This window comes from Bactrocera dorsalis, chromosome 3 (assembly GCF_023373825.1).
Source record: "Bactrocera dorsalis isolate Fly_Bdor chromosome 3, ASM2337382v1, whole genome shotgun sequence".
In the NCBI taxonomy this organism is placed as follows: domain Eukaryota; kingdom Metazoa; phylum Arthropoda; class Insecta; order Diptera; family Tephritidae; genus Bactrocera; species Bactrocera dorsalis.
In genome coordinates, this window is record NC_064305.1 from 16,192,527 (window position 1) to 16,216,716 (window position 24,190).

The 24,190-nt window shown below is 34.9% G+C and overlaps 3 protein-coding genes across 8 annotated transcripts in view; 1 reads left to right on the plus strand and 2 right to left on the minus strand.

Moving 5' to 3' along the window:
- Window positions 1–17,846, plus strand: part of LOC105226305 (protein charlatan) — a 51,455-nt gene extending 33,609 nt beyond the window's left edge. For 2 of the 6 annotated variants that reach the window (XM_049451609.1, XM_049451608.1), the window contains 5 exons: window positions 6,751–6,992; window positions 7,216–7,658; window positions 11,564–12,640; window positions 13,420–13,752; window positions 14,942–17,846. In XM_049451609.1, coding sequence (XP_049307566.1) covers window positions 6,810–6,992; window positions 7,216–7,658; window positions 11,564–12,640; window positions 13,420–13,752; window positions 14,942–16,982 — 4,077 coding nt within the window. In that variant the 5' untranslated portion in view covers window positions 6,751–6,809 and the 3' untranslated portion in view covers window positions 16,983–17,846. Of the gene's footprint in view, window positions 1–6,750; window positions 6,993–7,215; window positions 7,659–11,563; window positions 12,641–12,891; window positions 13,013–13,103; window positions 13,127–13,419; window positions 13,753–14,941 lie in introns of all 6 variants that reach the window. The other 4 variants (XM_049451614.1, XM_049451610.1, XM_049451611.1 and 1 more) reach the window with 4 other exon arrangements.
- Window positions 8,837–11,094, minus strand: LOC105226304 (protein phosphatase 1 regulatory subunit 36). Its single transcript, XM_011205133.4, has one exon. It carries the CDS (start codon window positions 10,866–10,868, stop codon window positions 9,498–9,500), a length of 1,371 nt encoding a protein of 456 aa, XP_011203435.1. The 5' UTR covers window positions 10,869–11,094; the 3' UTR covers window positions 8,837–9,497.
- Window positions 17,847–23,075: 5,229 nt separating the features above from the next.
- On the minus strand, window positions 23,076–23,911 carry LOC105226303 (DNA-directed RNA polymerases I, II, and III subunit RPABC4). Its single transcript, XM_011205132.4, has 3 exons — window positions 23,733–23,911; window positions 23,268–23,360; window positions 23,076–23,196 (listed from the first exon to the last, which is right to left on the minus strand). Exons 1-3 carry the CDS (start codon window positions 23,791–23,793, stop codon window positions 23,174–23,176), a joined length of 177 nt encoding a protein of 58 aa, XP_011203434.1. The 5' UTR covers window positions 23,794–23,911; the 3' UTR covers window positions 23,076–23,173.
- Between the last annotated feature and the right edge of the window lie 279 nt (window positions 23,912–24,190).

Below are 24,190 nucleotides of genomic sequence, written 5' to 3' on the forward strand. Positions count from 1 at the left end.
CTTTTTTCATTTGGAAAGATGTAAGTTTCGTGCGTGTTCTTGAGTTTTGCGGTGGCATCTCAAATGTCAGCCGTTTTTCGTCGTTTTTGTGGAGAGACGAACATTCTTTGCAGAACTGACTCAAGCATGATTGAATATTGACATTTCTGGGTTTTTCTGGGATTTCTAGGTTAGCAATCGCAAGATGCAAATCTTCTATAAATATTTTTAAAACAAAAAACATTATTTTTTTTTGGAGAGAAAGATTGAGATCTCGAGATTTTTTCGAGGAATTTGTTCATATATATTTCAGAACTGAGAGCTTTAATCGGTAGCACTTCGAGATCTTACAGGCATTTGGTCATAAATATTTAAGAACTGAGAGATTTAATCGCTAAAAGTTCGGGATCTTACAGGTATTTGCTCTTAAATATTTCAGAACTGAGTGTGTTGCTCGGTAAGAACTCTAGCGTTCAAAAATTTATTTAAGTCGTCAGCATACTATAACAGTTATCAGTTCAGTAGACCACGATCGTGCCGGAAATGCTGATCGGATTTACCAGCAAACCTAATAGTTTCAGAAAGATCGATATTCTAGTGCTAAGATAGCTGGTGTTCTTTAGTATTAATATTAAGATTTACAGTCAGAAAATCTAATCTCTTACTAAATATAGATTATGGTTCTAGGAACTTTGTAATTCTCAACCGACTTATCATTTCTCAAAATAGTTTCAAATCTGCTTTATATAAATTATTATCATCTGATGAGATAGAAGTTTGTTTTGTATGGGAACTGCAAGTTTTTAATTTTGAAATTTCACTCGTTTACTTTGAAATTCTCAACCGACTTATTTATTTCTCAAAAGAGTCTCAAAACTCCTTTTTATAAATTATTAAACACTTCTGAGTTAGAAGTTTTGGTGCTACGGCAATACAAGCTTTTTATATTACAATTTCATTCACTTAGTACCAGCTGCTGTAGTTCTCAACAGATTTATGAAATGCCACACCGCATATTTCGAACATATTTCTGTCGCTTATAACTTTTTGATGAAATCCAACTTCCATTCCATTCAAATAAATGCTTCGAAACTGGAAGTACAGATATTTTCTGTGATATTTGCGCCTGACAGCCAAGCATGATGTATGATAAAATAATATCCACCCACCATGGCCTACTCACAGCAACCAGCCAAAGCAGCAACAGATGAATGATCTTGACTTTTGCTTGCTTGCGTCGCGCCGCCACTCGCAAACAAGGCACCACAACAAAAACACCCAACAAACGGCGATAAATAAAACAAACATACAAATTGTGAAATATACTGCCAGTCAGATGGGTGCTTTGCGGCAGTGTGACGGGCGCGACGCCCAGCTTTAGCACAGCCAAAACACCAAACGCCCCCACACGGTGTTGTGCTGTGAACTGCTGACTAGGCAGGCGACGGCGGCGGCAGCAGACCGGAATATGGGTGAACAATATTCAAAGCGACAACGCGAAAAGGGGACACACTTCAAAAAGAACACACTGCAAAATAAGCAAATAACAAAAAATTAAATAAAAATAAAAGCAATCTTCATGTGAGGGGGAGAACACGTTTCGCTGAGGAACATACATATTTACGCCATAACCGAAATGAAGACAATGTCGCCAAAGTGGGCGACACAACTGCCACACACACATCACAGCGCCGCCGACCATATGCCAGCGCGTTTGTGTATTTGTAGTGCAACTGTGACAGTTCGTGAGTTTGGCTGCGCGACGCTTGGCCGACTGTGTGTGGCGTCGGCTGCAATGCGTTCGCTGCGAAGTAGTAGTAACGGCCGACCAAGTGCAACAAAGCGTCCGTTGGCGTCGCTGATGACTTTGCAAACAAATCAGCTATTTTTATGTGTTGCGCTGCTTGTTGTTGTAGCGGCGTTTGTGGCACAGCAAGTTGGCGCGCTTTTTGCTTTTCCATTGCGCTGGATGCCTTACTATTCATGCCGCAGCGGCTGCATATCCACCCACTTTGGCTGAGGGTTATCGCCATTGTGGGAGGGCCATGACGAACTCGGCGATAAGCGAGTCGACGCGGTCGCAGGAAAAAACTTTTTCTTCCCGTCAGTAGACTCGAATATGTAATTTGGCTTTCTCCTGTTTTCAGCAGCCTCTTTTGCGTAGTGAGAACCCCCATTCGTAAAGACAAAATAATTCTTGGGTTGACATTGCGCCGCTTTTGCTTTGCTTCCATTCCGTTTTATGCCCTCCATCCGTTATGTTTATTTGCCAACTCCACTCTACTGACTCATCTGCCCGCCGCGGCAGTGGTGGCGTTGGCGGCGCACTTCAAAAAGCTCAGCGCCAAAGACACTCAGAGTGGAAACCAAGGCAAGGCGTCTGAAATGCCGCGCTTTAAGAACGAGGATGGCAATATTGCATAGCAATTAAACTAAAAAAGCCCTGCAACGCGGGTGCTCGTGCTTCGCCTCGGCATTACTTACATATGAAATCTGCGTGTGTCTGTGCCGCGGTGCCCATTGACAATTTGTCTTCCGAGTTTATGGTGTACAAAGTGGGTACACTCATAACCATCCATCCATAATGCAGCCTACCTACGCACTCTGTGCTGTCTTGCTGGTCGAAATTCAAGCGAAGTTTTTGATCGGGACTCCTTTGTGTGTGTGTGTTAAGTGTCTTTAATTTTATGTGGAATTCGGCGAAGGAATTTTCGAACGGCGCTGATTTGGGTGTCGGTTTGGATGGCGTGCAATTTAGTGGCAGAAAGGAGTGGATTGAAACTTTGTAGTTTTTTCAAGAAGCTTTTTTAGCAAGACTTTTTGTGTCTTTATCTTTTTTTTTAGCTTTTTTTATCAAGCTTTGTTGTGAAATTATGTTAGGCCTGTGCTTTAGTTGATTTGGAAGTGAACCCAATTAAATATGTATGTATTCTTTTCTGTGGGTAAAATTAATTAAACAATTTGGGAGGTTTACTGATTTATCAGACTTATCTTTATATTGTGCCTTGATGATGCTGAAAGTTGATGCTACGTCTTCTACCTTCGGGGCTAAAAGGTGTTTTAGAGAAATTTGGAAGAAACCACTCTTATTGTAAAAAAAATTTGAGTTTCGGTTATAATATAACCATTTTATAACCATCATATTGGTTATCATACACTCATATTGAAACAAAATTTGAGTTTTGGTTATAAACTGGTTATATATAGGTTATCATACACTTATAAAATGGTTATATATTGGTTATCATACACTTATAAAATGGTTATAAATTGGTTATTATATCTCATAGCGATTTTCGATTTTTTTCTTTAATGATACGTTGTTTTGCTTCTTATGTAACGATATGTAAATATATTTTTTATTTAAATTTTTTAATTTTTTATAATAACTAATTATCTCCTATTTTTCATATTTATCTTCTATATTTTTTTTTTAATTGTTAAAAAAAAAATTATTTTTAGTTATTATTTTTATATACATATATAGTTGTTGTTCAATTTCGAACATTTTTATTGTGAGGGTTGTATTTTTTTATTGCTTATTTTTATTTGTTTGATTTTTAAATATTTTTTTTAGTTTTTTTTTAAGTCTTTTATACATATTTTTTTTATTTTACTATGTTTATATATTATTTTTATGTATTATTATATCTCAGTTTTTATATTTTATTTTTTGTCTTTTCATATTATTTATTTAATTTATTGATAATTTTTAAATTTATTTTTTTTTATAATTGATATTTATTATTTTTTTTTTGTTATTAAATATATTTTTTAAATATTTTTTATTGTTATTTTGTATATGTGTTTTATTTATTATTTTTTTAATTTATTTGCAATAATTTTATTATTTTTTAAAATATAAAATAATAAATTTTTTGTTTTTATGATATAATTTTACATTAGGGTGAGTCGGTTTTTTTTCAATTTTTATTAAAACCAAATTCTTTTGACTGCTCTTTTATTTAAGTCGTATATAAATGATATTAAGTAACTAAATAGTTGTGTATAAAAAAGTATTTAGTCATTAGGGTGGCTCCATTTTCTTCGTGTATCAAACACAATTTTTTAGAGTGCGAATCTACTTACTATAAGTTAGATATAGATGTGATTATATAGATATAAAGTAAATACATAGAAACTATACTATATGTCATACATTAGGGTGCTTCGATTTATGTATTTTGTCTATGAAAACTAAATTTTTTTCAACTCTTTTTTGCATATAAAGCTTCGATAGCTTAGTGCTTATGTATTTACGAAAAATAATTATACATTAGGGTGGGACGTTGATTTTTTAAATTTAAAATACTTTTGTTTTTTAAGTCTTATGTAGATTTTTATTGAAGTACCTACATACATACAGTGTGTATGAAAAGATAACTATGCATTTTTAATTTATTTGCAATAATTTTATTATTTTTTAAAATATAAAATAATAAATTTTTTGGTTTTTATGATATAAATTTTTTTTTAAATAATAAATTAATTTTTTTTTTGTTTTTATGACTTTTAATTACTATTTTTATATTGTTTACCCTAATTAGTTATTTTATTTATTTTTATTTACTTTATCGGTATTTATTTAATTTTATTTTTATAATTAAATTTTTTTTTTTAAATAATAAAGAAAATTTTTTTTGTTTTTATGACTTTTTATTACTATTTTTATATTGTTTATCCTAATTAATTATTTTATTTATTTTTATTTACTTAATCGGTATTTATTTAATTTTATTTTTATAATTAAATTTTTTATATATTATTTTTTTTTTTTTTTGTTTAGTATTATTTTGTATTTAATTTTTTTATTTTTTATTGATGTTTTGTATATATTCATATAAATTTTATTTATTTTTTTTAAATTATTTGCAATATTTTGTTTTATATTTTCATTGCATTTTTTTCAGAAATATAAAAAAAAAAATTAAATTAAAATTATATTTTTTATGTCCTTTTATTATTATTTTTATTTATTTTTTCATTTTTTATTTTTTATAAAATTTGTATATATTATTTTTTCTATTTTAGTTTTATTTTAATATAGTTTTTTCTCTTTTAGTAATATTTTATATATATGTATTTGTTATCTTTGCAATAGTTTTATTATTTTTCAGAAATATAAAATAATATTTTTTATGTCTTTTTATTATTATTTTTATTTAATTTCAAAAACAAAACATACATTTTGCAAAAATTTTATCATTTTTCAAATATAAAAAATAATAATTTTGTTTTCATGAATTTTTGTTATTATTGTATTTTTATATTATTATTTTTATATTATTTATTTTAATTTAATTAATTTTTATTTGTTGTAATTTTTATTTTTTATATTTTCTATTTTATTGCTACTTAATATTTTTAAATATTTTTAATTTTTGTTGCTCTTTATTATTTTTATTTTATTACTTGTTTTATTCTTAATTTTTTATTATTTTCATATTTTTTAATAATCATTAATATTTCTGTGGCAATATCTCAATATCTCCTTTTAATAAATTTTGTTATTATACATACATACATACAAGTATGTGTGTTATATATTTATTTGCACATCTGTTGTAAAATAGTAAAATAAATTGTTGTTGTAATAACATTATATGTTACAAAGACAACGAAATCGACATCGTCACTCGACTTTTTACATTTTCTTGAAACAAAAAAAACCCTTGAAGCAATAAATACACGCCCTCCAAACGCCATATAAGTTCACATGAGAATATGACAGCTCTTTCAAAAATGTTCGCGCCGTTCGTCAAAATTGATTTCAGTTAACAATTTCAACACAAACACATTGCTTCAATTTGTTCATTATGAAACGTAAATTCATTTCACGCGATTTATGCCCGCTTCAGCACTTTATTTTATACAAAATTCCTTTAACACCTACTCCGCCAGTGGGTGTCCGTCAAGCAAGTTCGTTTTATTGGAAATTTAAAGGGTGGCAGGGGGCTTGCAGGCGTTGTTACGAAACATGACTCAGCAGTTCGGTTGTAGCTGCCCAGCTTCATGCTATCATACATTGTACGCTGCTGCTTGTTGTTGCTTAATGGCGAGCGTCTGTCTTATCTGCGCTGCAGCAGCGCTAATGTCATCCCAACAGTAAGGCGTCCACATACCTGCATTTGTATGCATGTGTGTGTGTGTATATTTTGTGCCACAGCCATTCACTTAACGTCAACTGCATTTTTATGTTCATTTTTCAACTGTCTTGTTATTGTTGCTATTGTAGCCGTTTGTTGCCTTGACGCAGCGCATCATGTATCAGCGTTGGTATTCCTGGAAATGTCAGTCAGCTGTCGTTGGCAATTTAACTTTTACACGCCGCCCGCACATATACATATACAAACACACAGGCGCACGAACGCATACATGCAAGCGTTGGGTATGAAGTAGAGTGAAGCCAAGGCTAAGTGACAAGCCACAAAACTGGGCAGCTGGGGTTCATGCTTTGCCCGCCGTCTGATGTGACTTTTAAAAGGCAGGCGTTTTTAAAGGCGGCGCAAATAACGTCAACGTCTCGAAAAAGACGAGTGAGACAAATTGAAACTCAACGGATGTGTGGCTATTTGACGAACGGTTTCTTTTGTCGACGACTCGCTGCTCTGCTCAATATATTTGTTGTACGGACTTTTTATTGAACTAACCCTTTCGATAGTAGACATATTTATAGAGTGCTTTCATACATACACATACACACTTATATATTTTTATAGCCTCTGCTAACCGCAATTTCTCTTTCTCTCTTTTTCTTTTTCTCTTCTGCAGTTTCTGACGGCCCGTATTTGTAGTTGTAGCAGCATTGCAACGCGCGCATTCTATAAGCCATGGCAACATTAATACCGTCCTCAAATGTTGAGGCCGCTTATGAAGATATGTTCAAAGAAATCACACGTAAATTATATGGGGAAGAGACCGGAAATGGTTTACATACATTGGGCACACCGGTTGCGCAGGTGGCGACCACTGGGCCCACAGCACCCGAGGGCGAGCGCTCATTCACGAATTTGGTAAGTGCCACAGCAGCGCTTGCGGTTGACTCATGCGCGCCGGCCGCAAAAACACAAACACACACACACACAAACAACAAAAACATACAAATACAACACATACATACACTCACACACACTCCTCTATTGCCTTTTTGCTTACTTTATCTCTTTTTTCTTATTTGTTTTTTCTTCATCACTTTGCTTTGGCTTCCTTTGGCGCTGCACCTTCTTCAACAACAAGCAGCAGATCGATCGCAGCGCTGCGCCCACCATCGAATATGAGAACAATGCCGCTAATGCTGTCAATGCAGCGGCAACAGCTGCCGCCGCGGCAAATGTTGTAATCCAACAACAAGGCGAGGGTTCTGTGGTCGTCGCCACGACAGGCGGTAATTTCAAATCGGAAGACCACTTGAATACGGCTTTTGGCCTGGCGGCGCTAATGCAAAATGGTTTTGCCACCACCAACACCGCTGGCACCGGTGGTACGGATCAGCAGCAGCAGCAACAGCAGCAACAACAACAACAGCAGCAGGCACAAATTGTACAGTGGTCGACACCGACGGCAACAGGTGGTAAATTGCAGAGTTATACGGCTGCCACTCAACAGCAGCAGCAACAACAACAGCAGCAGCAGCAACAACAACAACAACTGCAGCAACAAGTTGGCACATCAAAGTCAAAGTAAGTGCAGACAAAAGTGGTGTGGTGCATGAGTACTTATATTAGATATGCGTGTATATGAGTTTAATTAGACATTAGGGTGTGCCGGTTTTCTACGCGTATAAAAAAATTATTTTTATTTTAGAATGCTAATCTACTTTCTATAAGTCTCATATAAATAATGAAGTGTGTATGTGTTTACGAAAAATAATTTTACATTAGGGTGAGTCGATTTTTTACACTTATGAAAAAAAATTTTTGGTGCCTTTTTATAAGTCTTATATGAATGTGCTTAAAAAGATATGGGAGGCCATTTGTGTATAGCAAAATATAATTACACATTAAGGTGTGCCGATCTTCAACGCATCTGGAAACAAAATTGTTGAAATTGCAATTCTTTTCTCTTTAAGTCTTATATAAAAGTGCTTATATAGATTTTGAAACACACTGTATGTGTATAGCAAAATATAATTACACATTAGGGTGAGCCGATTTTCCTCGCGTATGAGAACAAAGAAAATTTTTGAATTTGCAATTCTTCTCTCTTTAAGCCTTATATAAAAGTGCTTATATAGATTTTGAAATACATTGTATGTGTATAGCAAAATATAATTACACATTAGGGTGTACCGATTTTCTACACAAAATTGTTCAACGTGAAATTCTTGTCACTTTAAGAGTTATAGACGTATGTGTTTATATAGATTTGGCAGAACATTACACGTACAAAATCATAATTTTACATTAGGCTGGGTCGGTTTTTTCAGCTTTTATTAAAACCAAATTCTTTTGACTGCTCTTTTATTTAAGTCGTATATAAATGATATTAAGTAACTACATATTTGTGTATAAAAAAGTATTTAGTCATTAGGGTGGCTTCATTTTCTTCGTGTATTAAAACACAATTTTTAGAGTGCGAATCTACTTACTATAAGTTAGATACAGATGTGCTTATATAGATATGAAGTAAATACATAAAAAAATACAGTCATACATTAGGGTGCGTCGATTTATGTACATATTTTGCCTATGAAAACTAAATTTTGTTTAACTAAAATTATGTTTTTGTAGTCTTTTTTGTATATAAAGCTTCGATAGCTTATTGCTTATGTGTTTACGAAAAATAATTATACATTAGGGTGGAACGTTGATTTTTAAAATTTAAAATACTTTTGTTTTTAAGTCTTATATAGATTTTTATTGAAGTACCTACATACGGTGTGTACGAAAAGATAACTATGCATTAGGGTGAGCCTGTTCTTTGCATATGAAAACAATTTAAAGCTTATTTCTTATAAAATGTTTATGAATTTATTGTTATATAAGCCTGAAAATAGTACAGCATAAATTTGTATGTAGGCTCTAGCCTTTTTCGTTGCACTAAAGCTTAGCGAGTGGTGAATCGAACAAACACATCGCTTAAATCAAAGAGAGTTAACACTTTATCATGGTACTCACATACCCACTTGTCTAGAATTCAACTGGATACATTTGTTGTTGTCTTTCATGTAAGTCAGGATGATTCTTTCACGTGAGAGTAGAGTCAAAGAGCAGAGTAACGGTAAATAGAAGATGACTTCAGTACGGGGTTGCGTTTATAGTGTCACAACTCTGTCTTGTGAAATATTTTATTGAATTAAAACAGTGTTTTCTTCAATCTTATGTTAACAATTACCGTTAAATTTAAATTTCATGCAAATAAATCGTACTTAACCTCAAATTTTATTGAAATAAGTGCATACCGAAATCATGATAAAAACAATTCGCCATCAAAAAATGATAATAATAAAAATATGAAAAATATACGAGGCCTTGCCAACTGCCTTCGAGCAATCTCCTATAGGTTAGATGGCTGATCTCCTATAGTTTCCGCAATAATTTCTTGCGTGCCAAAAACTTGCTCGTTATCTCCTCCACACTCGGACCATACGAGTCTCTCTCCAGCTCCCTTTCGCAGCGTGTCACAATGTTCGTAATCATGCCCTCCGTGGTGAAGTACGCAATGACGGCGTCGCGACGACACCACTTATCAATCACCGCTCTGCTTACGCGCTCGTACTGCATGCGCACGTGATAGTAGGTGTCGAATTTCTGCGCATGTTTGCGTATCTTCTCCGCATCGATACGCGGTATCTTCAGCGCCGGCTGACGCACCAATTGGTAGGGGTCATAAACTTGCGAATAGTTCTGGAAGCGCACCTCCTCCCAATTGATGTTCAACAGCGTATTGTAGATCTTCTTCGGATGCCCGAGTATGCCATGGCACACATCGATCAAAGTCAACTGACTGTCCGGCACAATGTACTCGAGCTCCAGCTGGTGTATGCGCAAATCGGTGCCGCGATACTTACGTTCACCAATCCACAGTATGGGCAAATTCTCGGTGGACACATTGACCAACTCCTGTATGAGCGGTGAGTTTTGTGCGCGATAATTGACGCGCTTGTAATTCTTGCCGTACAGCATGTTCGCCTCGGCTTCGGTGAAGTTGATGTGCGCATAGCGTTTGAGCTTGAAGTGTTCGGAGCGAAAGAGTCGATACATTTCCAAATCGATGTAGTCGTAGGCGCGCCGATGCATAGCGATCCACACCATTTGTGTGGAGAAGGCCAAAAAGGTTTCGTGAAAGCGCTTATCCTTAATCGATTGCGATATATTGACGATGGGCGTAATGTGGTAGTAGGGCTTCATTTCGCCATCGCCCGCTATAATGATGCTATACTCGCGCGCCAACAGCAGCCGATGTTGCGTGAGATACGACGAGTAGATGCGCTTGATCTCATTGGTGTCCTCGCTTTGGATTTGCGCCTTATCGCCGCTAATCTCATCGCGTCGTATCAACACGAACTCCACCATCTTCAAGTAGTACTCAAAGTAAATGATGAGCGCGCGCAGAAAACGATCCACAGTGAAGGTGTGCAGAAAGAGCACGAAATCCTTTGTGATGGTCTCGGATGGTGCCAGAAAAAGCACAATATTTTTGATATCCTGCACGAGTATGACATCCGCATCGTGTGTGAGTTCGGAACGCTGGAATTCCTGTAGGAATATTAACTCTTCCAATTGATTCAGCGTTTTGTTGAATTTGAAGCCACACGTACTAATATAATCTAGTTTCTCCAATTCTGCGTCTTTGATGGGCTCAAATTCCAAGCGCTCCAAGTTTTTATTCCACGTCCATTTGCCGAGGTTAAATCGCGGCACAAAATTCGAATTATGTATGCGACGCATTGTCGAAGCGGAGGCGTGTAGTGGGGTTGCAGGCTTTTAGTCAAATAAAAAAATGAAATGAAAGAAATTGTGTTGAAGTTAAAACCGAAATGTACTCAAAAATGAGGGCGAAAACCAGCTTGATTGAAATAATTTTGTTGCGACAGTTTTGAAGCCAAGCGAGCTGAGTCGTTTAGTCAAGACCGTATTTTCGTTTGTATATACGCAAAATAGCTCGTCAGTTTTTGAGATATCGCTCTGAAATTTTGGACACGTCTTTTTCTCCTCAAGATGTTGCTTATTTGTCGTACTCGCTGGTATCGGTTCACTATAGCATATAGCTGCCATACAAATTGAGCGATCCAAATCTAGTCCTCGTATGAAAAACTTTTTTATTTGACGAGATATCTTCACGAAATTCGGCATGCTTTATTATCCACAACAACGGTATCAGCTCCGAAGAAATCGTTCAAATCGAACCACTATAGCATATAGCTGCCATACAAACTGAGCGATCCAAATCAAGTCCTTGTATGGAAAACTTTTTTATTTGATGAGATATCTTCACGAAATTCGGCATGCTTTATTGCCCGGAATAACGGTTTCAACTCCGAAGAAATTGTTTAAATCGGATCACTATAGCATATAGCTGTCATACAAACTAACCCTCTTAAAATCTCAAAACTAACCACATTTTCCACTTTTTTTATTTTCAGATCAAAAAATCGCAACGATTCCACCACCGAAGTGATCTACACTAGTCCCTCGACCTCCGGCAACACCATGAATGCCGGCCAAGCCCAACAGCAGACAACACCTACATCTACGAACAACAACAGCGGCGCCGTCACCAGTTCGAGCGGTGGCAATAGTCGCAAAAAGTCACACAGCAACAATAACAACTCTCATAACAACCACCAAAATGGCAATAATGCCAACAACAATGGCGGTGTACAAGTGCAGAAACGTTACGCCTGCACACACTGTCCCTACTCCACCGACCGGCGAGATCTCTACACTCGTCACGAGAATATACACAAAGAGGAGAAGCCCTTCCAGTGCTTCGCCTGCCTCAAGCAATTCAATCGGGCCGATCATGTGAAGAAGCATTTCCTACGCATGCATCGCGAATTGCAGTATGACATCAATAAGACGCGGCGTCATGTAACCGCGAGCACGTCCAACAGTGGCGGTGGCACTGGCGTTGGCAATCAGCATGCCGGCGGACGTGGCAATGTCACCATCACTACGGTAAATACACAACAGCACACAAACAATACGCTCAACAGTTGTGGCTCACCCGAGCAAAAACCCAACATCATATTCCAGGGCGCCAACGTACAACTGGACAATGCATTCCTGGAAGCGCAACGCCAGCCGACCTCGTCGAGCATGAGCATTGCGGAGACGATCGAGGCCGTGGCTACAGCAGCCGACGCGCCCTTGCCACAACTCAAGCAGGAGAAGCAAGATGACATCGCTGTCGGTGTGGGCGCCGCCAATGGTGGCATTGTTTGCAACACCGGCGCTACTAGTGGCAATCTCAAGCCGAAGCGTGAGAAACGCTTCACCTGCTGCTACTGTCCGTGGTCCGGCGCGGATAAGTGGGGCTTGAAACGCCATCTCAATACGCACACAAAACCGTTTGTCTGCTTGTTGTGCGATTACAAGGCGGCGCGCTCGGAACGTCTGGCCACGCATGTGCTGAAAGTGCACAACAAGCGCGCCTGCAACAAATGCTCCTTCCTCGGCGACACGCAGGAGGAGTTCCAAGCGCACATCAACGAAGTGCAGTGAGTATTCAATGCGTTTATCTCTTTTGCGAAGATAATACTACTCTGTTGACTAACTAAATTACTGTTCTGTAGTTAGCGCTGTAGGCTTTTTAGCGGCCTCGGCAACATAAAACCAACTAACCTCCACTAACAACTAGTTTTAAGCCCTGCGTAGTGCCACTAACCAAGAAGGCTGTAGTTTTCGTAGTTCATATTCGAAAATCTAACACTTGTAATTTCTCTCTTCTCTGTGCTTTCCACACGCGCAGTCCGAATGACGTGCGGCCGGCGCGCGGCAATCAAAATCCAACTAACAACTTAATTAACGGCAATACGTCAAACTCGAATTCGAGTTCGAATATATTGCGCACAATTGGCAACCCCTTAATAGCGAGTGATTCGAGCATAAATATATTCTCGAATTCGAGTCTGGCATACTGGTAAATAAACGGTTTAATAACTAGTTAAAATTGGAAGTTAGGTAAATAAACGGTTAAATAACTAGTTAAAATTGAAAGTTTGGTAAATAATTGGTTAAGTAACTAGTTAAATCTGAAAGACAAGATTTTAGATAAAATTGTTAGACAAATTAGGTGTGTGAAACTGATGTTGGCTTAAAAAAAATAAAAAAAAAATTAAAGAAAAGAAAACAAATTTTTTAAAGCCAAGTTCTTCAAAAAAATTAATTAAAGCAAACCAATAATTGTTAGTCCTAACACACTGTGCGTTAGTTTCTTTGCTTTAAATCCACACCTTTGCATTTACTATTGTATATTTTTCGCCTTCCCCACCGAAAGTCATACAACACATAGTGGTGGCGCCGGCGGCGGCAGTTCATCCACTTCCAGCAATCAGGGCGGCAACGTCGGTGGCGGTGGTTCGGTAACGATATACACCACGACAACAACAAATGACAATGGCAACGGTAATATTACCGGCGGTCCACTACAGGAGATCATTGTAAATCCCACATCGATGGTGGGTTGGCGTTTGAGCGCCAATGGTTCGCTAATACCGCCACACGATCTACTTACGGGCGGTTTACCGAATGCGGCCGCACAGAAACGCGGCTCCGAACGACTATTTCAATATCTTGAGGCAGACGGAAGTGATCCCGAAGACTATGCGCGGTAAAACGAACCAAAAACTATATAACAAAGCTTGATTTCATTATCATTTTTCGTTGTTTTGGTTTGGCTTCTTCGTGTTTGTATTCACTTACCAGTCTTGCGTTAAATTGCCATTGATTTTGTTTAACCTCAAAAAGAATTTTTGGTGTTTTACGTTGTTTTTTTGTTACTGTTAGTTTATTTAATATTTATATACACATGCTACATACATATGTACTTAAAAATAACGTTTTTGTTGTTATATTGTACCCTAATCATACAAATTTTCCGACCAAATTGAAGTCCTAGTAGGAAAAACTTTTTTATTCGTCAATGGATTTTCACGAAATTTGTCATGGATTATTATCTAAAAGAAGGCTACAATCCCGGAACAAATTTTTCAAATCGGTCCAATATAGCACATAGCTACCATACAAACTAACCGACCAAAATCAAGACCTTGTAAGGAAAATTGCTTTATTTGGCAAGATATCTTCACAAAATTTGGCATAGATTCTTGACTAAGGCAACGTTGCAATCTCCGAAGAGATTGTTCAGATCGTTCCACTATAGCATATAGCTGCCATACAAAATGATCGACCAAATTTAAGTCCTTGTATGAAAAACTTTTTTATTGGACAATATATATTCACGAAATTTTATATAGAGTATTGTCTAAAGCAACGCTACAATCTCTGAGCAAATTTTTCAGATCGGTCTGCTATAGCATATAGCTGTCATACAAACTGGCTGATTAAAATCAAGTTCTTGTATGAAAAACTTTTTTATTGGTAAAGATATCTTCATGAAATTTAGCAGGGATTATTGTCGAAGACAACGCTACCATCCCTGAAGAAATTGTTCAGATCGGTCCACTATAGCATATAGCTGCCATACAAACTAACCGACTGATTTTATTCGCGAAGCGTCTTATAGCTTCGGGTTTAGTCGAAGTCGGTTTTTTTTTAACTTTGTTTTATGTATTGCCCACATTTTAAGTTAAAAAAATATTTTCATACTAATTTTTAGTAAGCTTTACTTTAATTTAGTTTCTCTCATTTCATAACCTCACTCATCTTCTTCTTAACATTTTAACATTTTTTATTGATTTTACTCCATTTTCCCTTAAATTTTATTCCATTTTTTATATACGTAACTTGATTTTCTACATCTCATACTAATTTGTCTATTTACACTTTCCCCCCTGCAGTCTCTTGAAAATGGACGCCATCAGTCGCAACACCGCTTCAGTCGCTCAGGATTTTCATAAGGCGGGAGGCGTGCAAGAGTTGAAAATTCCAGCCAATCATCAACTCCTGTTCAATAATAAACTGCCTTCACAATGGACGACCAAAGAGGCTGCGGCGCTACTCCATTCCCTAAGCAACAACAGCAACTTTGCCAACTATCAGCAACAACTGCAGCTACAGCAACAACAGCAACGCATGAAATATCATCATCACAACGGCAACAGCAACAACAACACACATAAGCGTCAGCGACAACACTCGACGGGTGACGATGAGAATACACCATCGTCCGCCTCATCAACAGCATCGTCGAGCGATGGTGGCGCATCACCGTTGAAAGCTGGTGGCGGTAGACAACAGTATATGTCTAGCTCAGCAGCAGCAGAAGCAACAACAAATGGCAGCAGTAGCAGTTACAGTAATAGTGAGCAGAGAAAGGCGATGTCGGCATTCTTGAGCGAAAATTTCGATTTGCAAGAGACAACGGAGAGCGCAATCGAAATGATGGCGGCAGCAGCCGCAGCGGCGGCTAGCAGCAGCAACAGCAAACGCAAATATCAGACGCAGCACGACAATGATGAAGATCAAGAGAATCAAGAGCAGCTTATTAGATCGCCTCCCGCGTATAACAACAACAACAAACTAAACAATACAATAAATTACCAGCAACAACAACAACAACATACGAGAACAACACGAACGCTCAATCAACGTACCACGAATGCCGCGCATCACCAACGCGAACATCGTCTGGATCTGCTACACTTGGATCGCGACAACAAGGAGAACAACAAACAGAATGCGGCTGCCACATTCCTCAGCAACATGGAGTATCAGAATTTGAATAAGGTCAGCACGCATATACAGAATTATGTCAAGGACATCATCAATAAGTATTACGCCGAAACGCCGCTCATGTATCCGGCCATGCCGACAGCAACGGAGACGCCGCACGACAGCCAACAGCCAACGGAGCAGCTGCAGCAAAAGCCCACCACCTCCTCACAACGCAAGCGCATGCGTAGCGAGACCGAGGAGTATATCGAGTATTTGCGCAATAAAGAGGACATAACGCTGACCATCACGCCAAAAGTGTCCTCGGCGCAGAAGCAGCGTCATGCCGCCAGCACCACTTCACAAAACAACCAACAACGTCAGAGCCCCACGCAGCAAACGTTGTTGGCCACACCCGCCGTCACACTAGCGCCGATCGCACCGCTCATGCCGCAGCCACAACCAACACAGGCGCCAACGCAGTCACACGCGTCACTGCAGCAGCCAACCAACAAACGCCGCAAATCACTTTCACAAATAGCCACATTGCTGCCCTTATTGGCGGACGCCGCCTCGCAGCAGCAGTACCTCACCGCGCCATTGGACTTCAGCAAGAAACCCACGCACGCCGACGAGGCCACCACCATACACCACACAGCCACAACTACGCCCACATTAGGCGCGCAGGCGGCAACCACTGTGTTGCCGCAAGCCGCGCACGTCTCCGTTATACAAGCAGCACCCACGCAACCACCACAAAAGCAACAACAACAACCGACAGTGTTGCAGAGCGCCAACGACAAACGTTCGTCGCGCAAGCAAGCGCAACCCAAGAAGATACGCGCGCCACCAGAGGTGATAGTCGCCATGCTGCGCGACAAGTACTTGAATCGCATGGTGGATCACAAGCTGAGTTGCCGCTTGTGCGCACAAGATAAGCGACGCGCTGCGGCAATGCTCGTCTTCAACTACCATACAAAGGGTTCGCTAACGCTGCACAAACACTGGAAGCACCGCGCGAAGAAACAACGCTGCCAGCATTGCATGCAGGCCTTCAAGCAACGCAGCAGCCTAATCGTGCACTGCCGCCGCGCGCATACTGCTGCCTTGCAGAAGAAGCGGCCGGGTATGAAGCAAGTGTGTAATAAGTCGAAGCAGCAGCCACAAAAGCAGGCGCGCAGCAAGCAGCAACGCAAGCACGCAAAGAAATCAAAGAAAAGCACGTAGAGCGCGCAGCAACCAGTCATGCGCTTGACAAATATGCGCATGCGCATGGTTGTAAACTGATATTACCAGCTATCCAGTTGGTGGGTGTAAACTGCATATTGAGTATGCGCCTCATTATTATTTTTGTATATTATTATTATTATTTTTTGATTTCTAAAGCGCTCGGGTATTCGTTGCCAGCATTTTATGTTGACGATGTAATCATTCTAAGCCAAGTTTGCGCATTTTTAAATACTTAATTGCTTACTTAGAGACATGTATATGATCAGATTTTAGTATTTACGGTTTATATTATATTATTTATAGTTTGTTGTTGTTGTTCACAAAACATTCCGCATTTATTATTAGGCAGGGAGTAGAGCGCAAACTGGCGCCGGCGCAGGCTTGTAGTGAATTGTTGGCGAAAAAATAATGCAAAGATTTGAAGAGCAAAGGGCTCTGCTCAGAACTCCGAGTCTCTTGAGAACTCTGAGACCCTCTGAGAACTCCGATCCCTCCGAGAACTTCAGTTCCGGGTGCAATGCTCCACGTTCTCTCCTTCTCTCATTCATTGCTCTTAGTAAATATTCCTGCGGCTCCCGTTATTTAGACACATTCGTGCTGCTAACGAGAGAGACAACCCTCAGTTTAGCTGTTGGCCTTAAATATAAGTAATAAAAGATAATTTTCTGATATTTAATTATTTTGTAATTTCGATGTTTTTTTACTTTCTGTGTTCGCAGACACAATTATAGAATAAATGTAAATAATTTCCTTATAATTTTACATGCATTCACTATTTATGTCGTTCATATTTTGTAGTGTTAAGTTAAAAAAATTTTTAATTTTGTGAAAAATAAATGAGAAGATGTGAAAACAGATAAATATTTATTTTTTATTTTTTTTATTTATTTTTTTTTTTTTATTTATTTTTTATTTTTTTTTATTTATTTTTAATATTATTTTTTTAATTTTTTTTTAATTTCTTTTTTTTAATTTTTTTTTTTAATTTTTTTTTTAAATTTTTTTATTTATTGATTGAATAATATTTTTTAAATAACAATATGCTTTCCTTAAAGCTTTTAAGTTTTTAATCGAGTTTTTTAACTTAAACTTAAATTTGACGCAAAAAGTATATAAAAACGAATACTCGAGACTCTTGTTTTATATTATAATGCAAGGCAATTTCTCTTTTACATAAAAAACACTACTTTATTCATATAAAATATTTGTTAAAGTTAATTAATTATTATTATTATTAATTTTTTATTTTAATTTAATTTTATATAAAGACAAGAACGCTGTATAAAAAAAAATCACATTTACACGCAAAATAAATGCGCATGCGCGTTTCTTTATAACAAACATGCATAAATATGTATGTAAATGCAAAACAAATTGCATATGCTTTTAAATTTTTAATGTTTTCTTAATAGTTTCAACATTTTTTTTTTTTTTTTAATTTTTTCCAAGCTTTTCATTTTTTATTTTCAAATTTTTAGTTTATCTTTTTTTTTAATCTGTTTTTTTAATTTTTAGTTATTTTTTTTATTTTTAGTTATTTTTTTTTTAATTTTTAGTTATTTTTTTTAAATTTTTAATTATTTTTTTTTTTTAATTTATAATTATTTTTTTTTTTTAATTTTTAATTATTTTTTTTTTAATTTTTAATTATATTTTTTTTAATTTTTAATTATATTTTTTTTTTAATTTTTAATTTTTTTTTTATTTATAATTATTTTTTTTTAATTTATTTTTAAAAAGTTTTAATATTTATTTTTGAAATTTTAAATATTTTTTTATTTTTAATCTTAATATTAATATTAATTTTTCAAACTTTTAATATATATCTTTTTTAATTTCTAATATATTTGTCCATTTTAATATTTTATTTTTTAATATTGTGTTTTATTTTATTTTTTAATATTTATTTTTAAATTTTTCAATTTTTAACATTCCTTTAATTTTAAAAATTTTTTTGAAAAAAGTTTTTTTTTATTTTAATATTTTTTTTTATTTCAATATGTATTTTTTTTTCAAATTTAGTAAATTAAAAATTTTTTATTATTTAATATTTTATTCATAAATTTGAATATTTACATATATTTTATTTTTTAATATTTCTTTAATTAAAAAAAAAATTTGATGAATTTTTTTTTTTGATTTTAAAATTTGAAATATTTTTAAATTTGAATAATTTTTAGTTGAATTTTCAATATTTTTTTTCCTTTTTAATTTATCTTTCAATTTTTTTAATATTTACTACCAGTTTTTAATATTTTATTCATAATTTTTAGTATTTCTTTAATTTTAAAATTTTTTAGTTTTTTTTTTTAATTTTCAATATATTTTTTTTTAATTTTCAATTTTTTTTTAAATTTTCAAATTTTTTTTTTAATTTTTGATTTTCAATACTTTTTCAAGTTTAATATTTTTACAAACTTTTAATATTTTTTAAAATTTTTAATATTTTTACAAATTTTTAATATTTTTTTTTTAGTTTTTAAATTACTTTTTAATATTCTTAATTTTTAATATTTTTTTATTTCTGTTTTTTTTTATTTCTGTTTTCTTTTTATTTCTTTTTTTTTATTATTTTTATCTATTTATTTTAAATATTTTTTTTTCTGGAATTTTCAATTTACTTTTTTTCAAATTTAAAATTTTTCTTTATTTTCGTCGTCAACTGTATGCTTCTTCTTACTTTTAAGTTGTAATGTACCTGAAATATGTTTTCTCTAAAAACTTAAAGAAAAAATAAAAACTACACATGCAGCACATATACATACGAGTATGTATTGCATTAATATTAAAAGAATGTAAAATCAAACATTTCATACTTAATTAAATTAAATTATATTATATTATCATACTATATATTTGTTAAAGTAACAAAGCAGTTGTTTGTAATAGAGCATTTGGTGCCAACCTAATGCTTATAAAATACAGCACTGTAGCTCTTGCCTCTATGTATAGTTAATAAATAGTTAAGTTTAAACGAAGCTTTAATTTGCCAACTTCATTGAAAACAAAAAAACATAATTATTAATAATTTAGATATTTTAGCTACATTAGCAAAAGTATTGACCTCATTAGGGCTTAATTTTCATAAATATTGATTTGTTATTTTGCCTAAAAAATATAAAGCGTAAACAGTTGAGCAAAGTGTGAGCATGAAATAAGCGAAATAAAGAATTTAAGTTGCCATTGATCAAAGCAAAGTTTATAAATAACCACACAAACACACAAAGATACAGCATAAGTAGCAAGTAGTCTTAAACCATAAAGCAAAATAACAATAAAGCAGCAAAATGAGAAATCTCAACACAAGTTTAATGCAAACATGACACTTTGTATACCAAATACTCAACAATATGCCAAGGAACTAAGTCCTTTTCGCCAACTTGCCACAAATGCAGTTAAAAAAGAAACTAAGCACATCTAAAAAATTATAGAAAAACTATAAAAATATAAAAATAAAAGTCTTAAGCTATTTTAAGTAAATAAATTGTGAATTCCAAAGCTGATTTGGTTTATACTCAAGCGATTGCCTTATTTTTATTAACACTAATTTATTATTAATTAGTTCTATTTTGTTTATAATATAAATTATATGCTTTAAGTCACCTTTAAGTCGCCTTTCATTGCATTAAATATGTTTTAGTTGTTATTAAAAGACAAAGTAAAATAAAATCGACGTACAGGCATGTATGCAACAATTCAAAATTAGTGATTTTAACTCATAAACATTTTTAGTAAGAAAAAAGAGAAAGAAAAAAATAAAAAGAAGATGAGAAAATAAGAAAATAAAAAGATGAGCAAATAAGAAGTAAATAAAGAAATAAAAAGAAATTGCAAAAGTAAAAATTATATAATTGATGTATGTCGCGCTTCGTAAACACGAGTTGGCATGTTTACAATGCGCAAGCGAATGTATTGGACTGAAAATGAATAAAAATATAACAAAAAAAAACTTAACCTAAAAAACAAAAAGATTTATTTAAAACTGAAAGTATAAAAGCATGTAAGACTACAAATCGTAATGGTGGTTATAAGTAAAAAAACGAGAAAGATGAAAAAAATGAATTTTAAGCAGCAAACGGTAAACAAAATATTAAGAAAAAAATCTGTAATGTTTTTTCAACAAAAAACAGGCATACATATATTTGAGCAGCGCAGATGCAGCCGTTTAGTGTATACACGTAGTTTAAAATGTTGTAAAAACCTTTTGCAAAAACAAAAAAAAAAACATAAAACAAATATTACACAACTTCTAAAAGCTAATTAAGCGCGTTTGGCAGCAAAAAAAAGATGAAAATTAAATTAAATTGTGGTAAATTGCGGAAAAATAAATTAAATTGAAGAAAAAATAAATTAGATTGAGGAAAATAAATTAAATTGAAGAAAAATTTAATAAAATTACGTAAAAGATGAGAAAAAATTTAAGAAATTAATTTAAATTTTCGCAAAAAAATTTAAATTAAACGCCGAAAACAAAATTAAAAACTAAATTAATTGATATTAACAAAATTTTAGTTTAGGAAAATAAAAATTTTAACAAAAAAGACAAAGCAACAAAGCAGTAGTAAAGACACCGCCATTAATGGAAAGTGAAAATTATACTTAAATATTAAATGATGTGTAACGGTAATAAAAGCGTTTAAAAGTCACACAGAAAACCACTAAAGATTGAAAAAAAAAATAATATACTTAAAACAAGATGTATGAAAGCCCTGTAGGCCGTGTGGACTGTGGGCTGGATATGATAATTAAATGTCAAATGTGTTTTTAGTTTAATTTATATTTCTGAATATTGAAAATAAACATCTTAAAATTAGTTTAAAATAAAAATTAACGTGGAGTTGTTATTACTAGCTTTTAGTAAGCGAAGATTTCTTCCGGGATTGAGGATCTAACACTCGGTGGCAGGGTGTTAGAGGTGTCTAAAGAGGTCAAATTCCTTGGCTTCACATTGGATTCAATATAACGGTGAAGTAGGCAAGTGGATCTAACGTCGTCCAAAGCCACCAAGGCACTCATGATATGCAGACGTCTAGCCAGTAGTTCGTGGGGCTGCAAGCCTGGTATCATAAGAGGGCTTCATACCAAGATCGTAAGGTCTATTATCATTTATGTAGCGGTTGCTAGAGCATCTAAGGCACCACAGACTTCGGCAGACCTTCAACTATCCAAGCAGCAAAGCCTCGCATGTGTCTGCGCTTCAGGGGCTCTGCGCACTTGCCCCACTGCAGCACTTGAAGTCATGCTGGAGTTCACATCGCTGCATCTAGTGATTAAACAGTAGTGATTAATGGCAGCAGAGGGTTTTGACAAAGGGTAAATAATGCCGTCTCAACAAATAAAGGTAATAGGGGAAAACACAACACTGGCCCTTCTTCCAAGGGACGGCGTTACAAAGAGGATGAACTTTACAAAGAATTTAAGAGTTACTCTTGGCATTCTGTGTGTAATGAATCCACACTTGATTTACTGCTAAGAGGCAGCACTATCTAGTGGTACACGGACGCCTTGAAAATACCGGAAGGTGTTGGAGCAGGCATTGCGGCACCGCATACCAAAATATCCATACCAATGGGATGTTTTCCGAACATTTTTCAAGCAGAAGTCTTTGCTTTAAGTCAGTACGCAGAAGTCAATCTGTATCGCACCTATCGCAATACTTAGCGACAGACAGGCGACACTAAAGGTCATCTCAGCATATGAGGTTAATTCGCTTTAATAAACCTCCTCCAAGACAAATTCCGCCTCCTTGTCCTCCAGGCTAAAGGCTCTAGGTTTCATCTACAGGGAACACATCACCTCAGTTGCGCTCAGCATGCTCCTGGAATTGATCAGGATGCTGGACCTTGGTGACTATAAGGAAGGACACAATAGATCGTAGGTTGCAGTGCAAACACTAAATCTTTACTATCTATCTATCTTCCTTCCGGGTATAAATTAAAAACTTCATATCTATGCACAACAATTCTCCAATTTTGACGTTTGCTTGTCAAAGCAACGATCGCTGAATGATTTCTGGTTCCTTCTTCTATAACATGTTTTAGGCCTCCCTCAAGCTTTGCAGGCAATGTTAGGAAAATAAAAAGTCACACCTATTTAACCATACTATATTTTATTTCTACATAAGCAATTCACTTAAAATTCTAACTTTAATTCAATAACCACTGTATAGGCTACACAGCTGTTGAATATTAGCGCGCATCGAAAACGACCACTGAAAGTAGAAATATAATAAAAGTTGTGCATCATTTCTGCATTTCTTAACAAAAATAACTATGCACTTACAGCGCTTGGTACGTTTCTTGTACATGATGCGGTAGCCGCACTCACGGCAACGTATAGGATCACGTGGACGCATCTCATTCTCATGATGACACTCTGTGTAAAATATGAAAGAGAAATTTTAAAATTGTAGCATTAGATATTTAATTCCTTTTATGATATACAAAATACATTAATAGAAAAAAATGGTTCCAAATAATGCCACAAAAGTGACAGTAATTGGTAGGATTTAAGTAAGCCCAAATCCATTGTAGTTGCGTTGCTGTATTTCTTAAGTACTTGAATATACATTAATTTCTTTCAATTAGTCTATGGGAGTATATTGATAGTTTCCAATAAAACATTCGGCAATAATGCAAAGTTTTAGTTTTTTTCCGCATCAAACATAATTTAAGAAATCACCAACAGTCACAAACCAAATCTTGTCTTCCAAGTCGTCCACAATAAAATTTGCCATTCATAACTTACCGCCACATATATAGGTCATGGCCGTTTTCAAAACTGTATCCTTAGTGCTGGTCTCAGACATGTTTACACCGTTTTAATTAATAAAAATATTAAAAAGTCAAAATTGTATTTTTATTTCGCCGAAAAATGAAATCAAATGAAACCTGTCAGCGTGCGTTTGTTTTGACAGCTGCAATATATAGAAAGTTTTGTTCGTTTTTAGAAAACAATGTTGCCAACTGTTTCTAATATAGTTTTCGGTACAACATAACTAACATTTTTAAAGTGTTTTGTTTTTTTTCTTTAACACGCGTAAACAACCTTGTTTTAACTGAAAAAGTGTTTTGTATGTTAAAATCATTTTTTATAGACAATAAAAAAATTTGACCACGATTCGGGGTTATCTAAAACTTATTTTGGAGTTTTGAAATTATCACGCTCCATAATTTATTTAAAAAAATTTTTGATAATTTAAATTG